General features: G+C 34.3%; 2 protein-coding genes across 2 annotated transcripts; one reads left to right on the forward strand and one right to left on the reverse strand.

The window, feature by feature from the left end:
- The first annotated feature begins 2,641 nt into the window (after positions 1–2,641).
- LOC18034728 (uncharacterized protein Mb0911c) lies at positions 2,642–3,230 on the forward strand. Its single transcript, XM_006424727.2, has 3 exons — positions 2,642–2,791; positions 2,886–3,045; positions 3,138–3,230. The coding sequence occupies exons 1-3, from the start codon at positions 2,664–2,666 to the stop codon at positions 3,228–3,230; spliced, it is 381 nt and encodes a 126-aa protein (XP_006424790.1). The 5' UTR covers positions 2,642–2,663.
- A 3,255-nt stretch (positions 3,231–6,485) lies between these two features.
- LOC18033622 (ubiquitin-conjugating enzyme E2 7) lies at positions 6,486–10,442 on the reverse strand. Its single transcript, XM_006424731.2, has 6 exons — positions 10,268–10,442; positions 10,046–10,148; positions 8,995–9,092; positions 8,803–8,903; positions 8,041–8,118; positions 6,486–7,036 (listed from the first exon to the last, which is right to left on the reverse strand). Exons 1-6 carry the CDS (start codon positions 10,311–10,313, stop codon positions 6,959–6,961), a joined length of 504 nt encoding a protein of 167 aa, XP_006424794.1. The 5' UTR covers positions 10,314–10,442; the 3' UTR covers positions 6,486–6,958.
- Between the last annotated feature and the right edge of the window lie 535 nt (positions 10,443–10,977).

A 10,977-nucleotide genomic window follows, 5' to 3' on the forward strand; every position in this document is an offset into this window, starting at 1 on the left:
GACTTAATACGTGTTCGGTTCTTATAACTCAAAAGTCAAAACAGTCTATGGATTGTTTATTGTATACAATTTTTTGGGGAAACTTGAGGTGCAATTGTAGTACCATGTTATAGTAGTATTCAGCCGTTGAGTGTCAGTAGACTCTATTAATTTAAGTGTATTCAATGGCTAGATGCAATTGTAGTACGGTACCTCAGTTGCACAGTAGTCTGATCCTATTTTTTAACTTACTACTAACAAAAATTAAAACAGTCACAAAATCAACGATTGATATTTTTCTAATATATTATATAATAAGATCCCCTAAGTTACATACATGTAACTTAGCATTAGCTTATATAATATATTTAACCACTCGAACGAGGTGTTTTTTTTTTTTTTCCTTTCTTTCTATTTTTTAAATTCTTTCTGGTAATAATTAAAAACAAAATTTACAATTAGACGGATAGCAAAGAAGAGAATTCATCAACGGCAGATGTCCGCCAGCAGCCTCATTAAAATATGAATGTACGTGTAGCTTTACACTTCAAACGGGGGGGTTTCACTTTTCAGTTAGATATCCTTTAATAGTTTAAAAATTACATAAATATTCTAAGGTGTATTAATATTATTGCGTCTTTAAATTTTATATTTTTCTTAGAAAAACGTGTGTGTATAGATTTTTTTTCCTATAATGTTCTATTTTTCACTATCGTCCATAGATATTTTCAAAATGCGTGCAATCTAGATGACTTAATTACTCTTTTTTGAGCAAGATATACATGCTGAACAGGTGTTAGAAGTTGAAAATATCATGAATTACAAAATGCAATGTATATCTTCAAAATGAATTCAATTTATATTGTTTAATTACTTTTCAAAGTCATGTAATATATAGAATGTGATGGAATGATAACACTACACAAACCTACTTGATTACATGACTTACATAAACAGTCACGAAGGTTGTGTAAGTCATGTAATCGTATAGATTATGAAAATTACATAGGTTAGGTTAGTTGTGTAGTAAGTCATATATTTATTTATACAAAAAATAATAATATTTTTATTTTTATTTTGCCGATAGATATGGTTGTGATTTGCATGCCTATTTTTCTTCAATGATCAATGGTTTAAACAAAATAATGAATATTGGTTCAAAGTTTCTAAGACTAGAGGAATAATAATACCACAACCAATAATGGACGCTGAATTTGTGGAGAACGTATCTCGAAATATTAATGTTGACTCTTCAAAATGTAAATTTATAATAAAATTTTAAGCTTAAGATATTTGATCATACGCCATCTATTGCAATTAAAACTAATGAAAACGTAGAGTTGAAAACTTTGTTTTTCCACTATGAAGTCATATGTTACATGGCTGAATACATGGCCAAATGATAATGACATAAAGAATCAACCCATTGTATTTTCACTCTTTGCAATTGAAAAAAAAAACATCGTTAAATACTTTTTTTTTGTCATTATGTTGTGAGAGATCCAAAGTAACATAAATCATATAATAAAAATCACTTAATATATGTACTTTTTTATTTTTTATTAAAAGGGGCTCATCAAGACGAGCTAGGCAGGAACAAGACGGGGTTGACAAACCCCAAACATATATTGCGAAATAATAGAATAAATACTCACAGGTGGGCTAGAGAATAAAAGTAAACTATGCGGTACTAAGTGAGCCATATTAGTCATGAAATCTGCAGCTGAGCTTGCTTCACGGTAAATATGAGAGATAAAAATCTGTCAATTCCTGCTTAAAAAATCACGAACTGCCACCACTAAAGCATAAAAAACATTAGGCACAACCACCTGCTGAGAGATCATCTGAGTTACACAGAGGCTGTCTACTTCCACCAAGAGGTGTCTAATGCCAACATTCTAGGCAAGGGATAATCCTTAATATATGTACTTTAATTAATTACTAATGAGCGAGAAAGACGAGAAGATCGGTTGGAGAGTGGACAGATAACGATCGCCTTCACTCCATTGCATTTGCATCAACACGTACGAAACTGAGCTAACTGGTTAACATTGAGCGATAGCCAGTTGATATTTGCTTTTACTTATTCTGACGTTCGTTCATGCTGCCTGCCTACAGTGTATATGAAAATAATTATGTTTCTAATATTATTTATTTATAATATATGTACTTCTTAACTGCAACATTTATTAATTTCTTCTTGGTAATTAATGAATGAATGCGTATCGTGGAGAATGTTGCCCATGTATGATTAATGTATCTAATTGAATGTTAATTAGCTTGTGGACCAAACTCAGCTATTCTGAACTCGGTTCTTGATTTTGTCACAGCCGATTTGATACAAATTTATGAACATCTTTTCCTCGCTTGATATGCGTCTAACTAATTGATTATTAATTTGTTGATGACTTGAATTTAACTGGGTTTTATTATAGCTGCATGCAGCGACGACGCAAGGTTAGACCAAGCGAATTTCATCACTGACGCTGCCTGCCAGGTGACAGCATCAGAGTTGTTTAGAGCTTGCATGAAGCCCACGTAGATAATCAGACACCACGTGTAAACTGATGTCATATCTGTTCAAACAAAACAAACTCATCCTCGATATAAGCCTGAGATCGAAGTTGACCGATTATTACCAAGTGGAGAAGCAGAACAGGATCGAAGAAAATAACAAGAGTAAAATGGCAGCATCAAATCTATGTCCAGTGTTTGCCTACACAGTTATCTATGTCACGGACGTGGCCAAATCTGTAGCTTTCTACGCCAAAGCCTTTGATTACACTGTACGCACCTTAGATCATTCTCACAGGTGCATATATTTAATCATTCAAAACATTATTATTATATCGGTTAATTAATTGATTGATTAATGAGATTGTGTGTGCTTCGGTTCCGACTGACAGATGGGGAGAGCTGGAGAGTGGACAGACGACGAAAGCGTTCACGCGATTGCACCAGCACGAGACCGATGAATTGACCGGTTCGGTTCAGACTCCATCCAGCCCTCAAAGACAGCCGATCGAGGTTTGTTTTGCTTATGCAGACGTTGATGCTGCCTACAAGGTGCGTCTGGGGATTATCTGAATCTCATATACATCTCTTGTACATGCTGTGTGTGTTATTACAATAATTAATGCTACACTTGTTAAATTCAGAGGGCAGTGGAGAACGGTGCGGTGCCGGTGAGCGAGCCGGAGGATAAAGAATGGGGAGCTACGTACAAGCATCGAAATAAGGGGAATGGATGAATGCCATATCGTGAAAATAAATCATAATGAAGGATGTAATTAATGTTGTTCTTTCTTGACGACATTTTTATAATAACTAATGGTTAAAGAAAAGCAGTACCCATAAATTTTCTTCATTAAGCTTGTGTTTAAGTAGTCTGTTCCATTAATTTTGATGGTTTCATCATGTTCATGCGGAAATTAATAGTCGAGTCCATTTTTGCTTTTTAGTGTGTGCGCTCGTGTTTGTATGATGGGTTAACATAGAATTTGTAATTGTCTTTGAGGAAAGGTTGTGTTTGATTAAAGGTTTTTTTTCCCCATTTATTTAAATGAGAGTATTTGATTAAAGTTGAAAGTTGTTAAGAGTGACGCCAGAATATTAACTAAACTGAAGAGAAGCAGTTGTACTTGCTTAACTTTTAACTAATTAAATTATGTAGTGGTTCGGTATTTTACACAGTAAATGTACTTATTTGCAGCGGTCAGTAAGAAAAATGATAGTTCACATCACTGAAACGTCACTGCCATGATAATGTTGACATCAATAAAAAAAAAAAAATATATATATATATATATATATAGGGTAATTTTTTGGATACCTCCCCTCAGGTTTGTTCTTGCTACACTTGAAGAGAATGTATGCATATATTGACATATAGCACCCTGGACGTTTATAAGGGTTGGGATACCGTTTGGTAGTTAAGGACAGTAACGTAATTACAAATTTTAAATTTTAAAATCGTAAAAAATGCCGTGAACTGATTAAAAAAAATCATTGTGCATCACAATGACCGACTGAATCCCGCATATTTTCACTCATTTATCTCACTCTTTGATGTCCGTGTAAGGCACACATAATCAATATTAAATTTAAAAAAATTTAAAGAATCTTCACTTATGTTGAACTTCTCCCTTATTTTCTCACAATTTATTGTTTTTATTAAATGGGATAAATTTTTTTGCTTCATGACCCAAATTACATGCTGCCAATAAAAGACAACTCTACACTGCATATTTCTTGTAAACCTTAAGAAAAATTTGAACTAATAATTTTGGGTATTGTTTTATCATTGAAGTAAATTATTTCATTTTCTTAGGAATCACTCACTAGCACGATCATAAACACCTCCAATTTATTATGAATTTATATATTTGGGTTATGTTATTCCACAAGTGGTTTAGGAGGTTTCAACAAATTATTTATAATAATAATAATAATAATAATAATATAATTATTTTTAAGTACAAACGTTTGTATTTTTTAAAATATGTATTTCACTATATACAAGTGTATTAGTTAATTGAACAAATAATAATAAAAATACTAATATACTATATTATATATATAACAAATCTACATCTTAAAATTTATGAGCTTCTGCACTGCGGAATGTCGTATTATATTATCAATATATTTGAAGTATAATGTTGAAAAGAAGTATTTTTTTCTTTAATACGACAATGATTTAATAATTGTTGAATTTTTTAAGACAAATTATTGGGTTGAAATAACAATAAAGACATAAATACACTTTGATAAACTATAATCAAGATTTCATTAACTGAAAATAAGATAAAACTCACCCGCCCTTTTCTGTTTCTCCCATATCTCTTAATCTTTTTCAGCCTTGTTTTATTTTTTTTCAGCAGTTTCTTGCCCCGAACAAAATCAAATGCTTTCTGGGTTAAAGTGCCAAAAATAAAAATGATTGATAAAGTAACATTGGACTTCACGATGAGGCAATGTGAAGGGAAAAAAAAGATTTTTTTTAAATTTTATTTCTACAGTTTCTCTGATAATGGTGGCTGCCATTTCTGAAGAGAACCCAAGGACAAGGTCAAGGCATCCCCTTTTGCCTTCTGAAAAAACAATGCGCATAATGTTCCTATTGTTAATGGTACAAGGAAACCTAAAGGAAGATTTGTCTCTTCAAGATATTTGTCACCTTCTCCTTCTTCATCTTCATCTTCAACAACAGCAACAGCAACAGCAAAAAGTCAAGAGTCAGAGCCAGAGATTTTCTTCTCTACTTGTGTCTCGTTCAATAAATTCATCGAATTTACCAACTTTGGGGACTAAAAGATCACAATCTGTTGATAGAAGGAGGCAGGTGATTGGTTCTAGTCCAAGGGCTATTACCCTAGTTTCAAGCTCTAAGCAAGCAATTCAAGTCAAGAGCTTTCAACAATAACAAGGATGCTTATTACTTCAACTAGGAGCCTATCCGTTTCGTTTCAAGGTGAGGCCTTTTCACTTCCTATTAGTAAGACTAAAGCTAAGGCAACTCCTGAGACAAGAAGAGGGACTCCAGTGAGAGATCAGCCTTGGCCGGGGAGGACCCAGCAAGGAAATCCGATTTGTCAAGGATGTTGGATTCTAGTGTTGAGGGTAAGAAGTTCGTTGGGTATGGATATGGGGCGGTGGCTGAGTCGTGGTACCAATATTTTATTGAAAATGAGAGTAGATTGAGCTTGGATTTAAATAATGCTAAGCAAAATAAAGATGGCAATTTGTTGATGAATGAGTATTGTGATCTTGTAACTTCTGATGACACTGATAGTGTTTCATCTGGTATCACCAACACTTCCGGGGTACCAGAATCTGGTGGTGCTGTTGCTTTGCGAATGAAAAAAATACATATTCACTGTTATTATGCATTTGACGCCAAAAAACAACAGACGGTCTGCAACTCTGCAGCATTGCTACAAGTATTGTCAAGTCTGCAACTCTGCATTGCTACAAGTACTGTCAGTTGTTGTGCTGTGGAATGAAGGGTATTATTGTACTTTCATCAACAGAGCAAACGGCATCCTAACGATTATATAAGTCCAGGGGTGCTATATGTCAATATATGCATACATTCTCTCTAAGTGTAATAAGGACAAACCTCAGGGGAGGTATCCAAAAATTACCCTATATATATATACTTTTCCACTTTTGATGGTGTTCGAATATCACAGTAAGTAGTGGCTAACAACTTAACCCTTAGATTAAGCTTGGATTATTTATTTGAAAATCCGCTTGATTTTTAATTAACGGATCAGTGCATTAACTTCAACGCTCCTCCATAGTACAACTCTTAACACTCCTTAATGTACTTATTGTTTTGGTTGTATCTTTTGGTCTTGATCATATTCATCTGGCGAAGAAGCTTTTATTGCATGGAAGTAATTGGATCAGCAGAGACGTTTGAATTCGATGAGAACGCCCCCTCGAACTAGAACGAAGGAAGAGTTGAAAGAAGCATATATATGAAAAAATATCATGAGGCAAAAGCAGAAAGGAGCACGACGGCTACTACTTCAAGACCAAGCGTAACAACAATAGCACATTAAAGAGGAGTGTAAGAATTAATGAGTAAAAAATCAGACAAAAATATCTAAAAGAAAACATCTAATGCTTGTGGGCTCGGTAAGATTCAAAAGCAGCAAAGATCACGGTGGAATCCTTTTGAAATCAAACCACAAGCCATTCTGAGTAGAGCAATCTTCAGACGAACTTAGAGAACGACAGAACATTTGTGATTAAAACTAACCAAAGAACGCTTTTGAATACATGGATGTTCCCAGTCGTTACAGTGACTTGACCATGCAGAGAAAACGAGAGAGATGGTTGAGAGAACTTCAAAATGCCAGTCTACACAAGACCAAGTACCCACAGAACCCAGTTCCCCCCACACAATTAAATCAAGACATTTCCCGTACAAACACATAGGTAGAGAAAAAAAAGAGTGCCTGCAGTTGGATTACAACATTTCTTGTGATCTTCTCACACAGCGGCCTACTTTCTTCTTGAAGTCATCTCTCCTGTCTCTCCATTCTTTCTGCAATAAAGATGAAACACGCACTTCAGAAAAGTATGTAACAGATTATCTTTTACGAGAGCCATCCATGACCTGATAATGAATGAAATGTGAACCATGCAGGAGGGACACAATAAATGAAAGTTGTTGATATGCTGGAACCACCAACCCCCTAATGTCAAATAATCATTAAGATGAGTTGTACTGCATGCTTCAAGAAAAGAATTCATAGATTTAGGACAGCATTGAGAACAGGTTATGTTTGGACAACCTACATTATGTGGTTTCGGGTCACATGACTAGGCAAGGATGTTTGGAATGTTGGGAGGAGGCATAACTGAAAACAGTTCATATGAACCAAAAACTCATTGCAATGATGTTAAATGGATGAGAACTGACAATTAATCAGCATCAAACCATGCACATGAGAGAAGAAATTTCCAAAATTGGTTTGTTTTGATCATTGAGGACCATATACTACAAGACTCAAAATTAATGACCAACCAATTCCTTCCATATGAAAGTACTCAGCTAGCAGGACCGAGTTCGTCAGCCTTCCACCTTGTAGCACTTACATCTTAGTTGGAAGCAAACATATACGACTTAGATAAGATTACATCAAGAATTGAAAGTTGCAACAACAAAAAATGAAATTCAGCCTAGGTCTCAATTTTCAAACAATTCAGAGACCCTACAAGTAAGTCAGACTAGAATGAATACAAATTTGCACATTGACAAATTTCAAAGTTGACTTGATTTGTCAACCTCATAATTAAAATCTGCCCAGTTATCCAACTCAAAGTTAATGCTCTTACATATGGACCACCAAACTAGTTTGGTTCACTGTTATGATGTCAATTCAAAGTTTATATGAGGAAAGTTTTGAATAAAATTTCAGGCAATAAATAAGTAAATAATAGAAACAAAGCTGCTGATGCAAGAAAATTAGGAAAATAGTAATTAAAAAGGAAACGTAACATTGCCAAAATTGAAATACAAATTTAAGGCACCCAAAGATAACTTACTGCAGCTTCGACATTTGCAGGAGATTCATCATTAGGACTGGAAAGCATTGATATGATACTCAAAACGATACTTTCAACCTATCACATTTAAACAGTCACATGATGTAAATACGTTATCATGTCCAAAACTAATGTATAATAGAAGTAAAACAAAATGGTCGAACAATGATGCTTAATACTTCCCACTGCATATTAGCAGGTGGATACAAACATAAACCTACTATTGGACAGATTAAAGGAAATTACTGCAAAAGAACGTTGATCAAATCAAGGTGCCATCAACAGACAAAGTTCAAGTTGGCACACTTGAAAAAAAGACACATAAAAAAGAGATCTGCAATAAAATTATAAAATGGAATTTAGTTTAACTTAAAAGATTTACAATCAACAGACCTGTTCATTAATAAAGAAAATTGAAAAAGCTCAATTAACTATCCCCAGACATTCAAACACTTTCCCACTAGGGCAAATCTCTCTAACATGTAAAACAACAAACTTTTACCTCATTCTACTTCAGATAATTGAGGTATTTTTGTTAAGTTTAATCATCTTCTATCTTAATCAGTAAAACCATATGTTGAATCCTTTCCAGCAAATTTGAGAATTTAACCTACCAGCTACAATCTTCGGAAAAGAGTTAAAAATGCTATCTGCCACACATTTGTAACATTTAAATATGCATATAGAACTGATAAAAGCCACAAAGACAGAATCCTAACTATAGGCATTGATGGAGAACAAGTTAACATCTAGAAGACATACAGTATGAACAGGCATCCAGCGCTCACTTGCAAGCTCATATCCATTAGGGTCGTCACCTGGAGGATGAAGGATTGATATGCAGACACGCCCATCCGGATAGACTGTAGCACAGGAAGCAAGCAAAGTCATTTTGACAGAATGATCTATATGTTGAAAGAAAGTTGGAGTATATAATAGTAAACAGCAACTGACCATTAGGATGCCAAATCTCTGTTGTAAACTTCACTGTAGGTGGGCTATTAGGGTAGTTTGATGGAAAGCTCATAATGGCATTGAAAAATCCCCCCTCACTGTAATAAAAAAGATTTAAAACACATGACAATTCATCCCTTTAAGCAATTAAGGAAAGCCAAGAAAAACAGCTTATTCACCTAGATAATGTGATTACAAATACGTAAACCACATACATCACCACATGCAGAGAAACAAAATCATACACACTGCTCAATTCAAAGAACACAAAAATATGGTACAAACCAACATCTCAAATACGTTATATAGCTGCAACCCAACAAGACCATTCAAACCAAACATTAAATGCATTCAAGAATATGATGTTGGACAGCATCCTGAAATCACAAGAGAGAAACACATGCATGCCTCCATAGCCTCTGCACAAAACCGATAAATATGGTGACTTTTACAACCAGTAAAACAAGGAGGCAGAGGTGAACCAATTTGAAAAAGAATTCACTTTAACAGTAGAGAATAATACATTTAACAAAAATTTGTTACTGCTTTCAAGTTATCAAAATTAAACCAAAATACCCAATCTAATATCACAGCCAAGCCAAGCAGTGATCTCTAGTATCAACCATATCTAAAACCCAGCAACTACTACAGCAGATCATCAGCAAGCAACAGTTTCCTAAAAAGCAATTAAATAACCCAATTTCAAAATACTAAACAAACTATTAGAAACCACACTATTCTAGAAAGCACCGATACCAACAACTTTTTAAAGGTATACCAAAATCCGGCTAAATTCAGAATTCAGGTGATAACAATAGATAAAACCCAATACAATCCCGGCAGCACATCAACAAATATCCCAAGTACCCAAAACCCAGGTAAATTGATAAAATAAACCAAAAACATAATCCGATGGGTTGATCTAATCTCAGTAAATAGAATCATTAAAATTTAAACAAAACCCAAATCCCAAAAGCTTTAAAACAAAGACAATAAAAATAGAATCACAAGAATTAAACCAAATTAACTATTAAAAAAAAAAAACACATACTAAAGAGTATCAGGTGGTCCAATAATTGTAACACTCCATTCAAAGATATTTGTCTCATCCACCAACCCGGCAGAAAACCCAGCAACAGGGTTCTTACAAAGATCTGCATATCAAACAAACCGATCATCAAAATCAACAAACAAATAAAAATAGACACTCATCAAAACTAACATGTAATACATGAATTTTGATGGGGAAAAAAACGCTTTTTCCGATGGATACCTTTTAGTTGTTTTTGCAAGAGGAGACTTGCCTGAGATGCCGCCATGATTTTAGTAGAGAGAGAGAGCTGGAATTGGCTCTACCTCTACAGATATTTGAGAGAGAAACTGAGAATTAAAACCGACAGTTTTGTGGCATTTTTATAGATTGATTTAGAGAAGGTTCTTTCGGATTGTTGAATGCGGCCCTCACGTGAGAGTTTCGATTCTATGCGAGCAGTTTTGTTTCAAGTTGTGCGTTGGCGCGTATTAGGGTGCCACGTAAGCGAAACTGATCTGGCGAACGGCCAAGTGGACAGATTCATTGTACTTTATCATTCAGTGGTTGATACCGTACTGTGAGTTTTGCTGGTTTGGGTTCATCTTGTTCGGTTTGCGGGGTCCACGGCAAGGGAAAGTAAAGTTGTGATTGGTTTTGTAGATTATAATTGCTAAAGGTGAATGAAAAGTTGCAAGGAAACGTAAGACCCAATTTTGTTTTTGTAGGAAAAAGAATTAATAAATAAAGAGAAAATATCCTCCACTAATTTTTTATATTTTTTTTAAAAATATACAATTTTTTTATTTTTTGGCTGAAATCCACCTAAAGTTACATTTTTTTTCACTTTTCCACTTCCGTTTGAAATCCGTTAAGAAAACTAACAGAAACTTAAAAAAATAAACATTTTACCCCCAAAACGAAAATTACAATTTCACCTTAAAAAATATCAA

The sequence above is a fragment of the Citrus clementina genome, unplaced genomic scaffold, assembly GCF_000493195.1.
Source record: "Citrus clementina cultivar Clemenules unplaced genomic scaffold, Citrus_clementina_v1.0 scaffold_8, whole genome shotgun sequence".
Classification (NCBI taxonomy): Eukaryota; Viridiplantae; Streptophyta; class Magnoliopsida; order Sapindales; family Rutaceae; genus Citrus; species Citrus x clementina.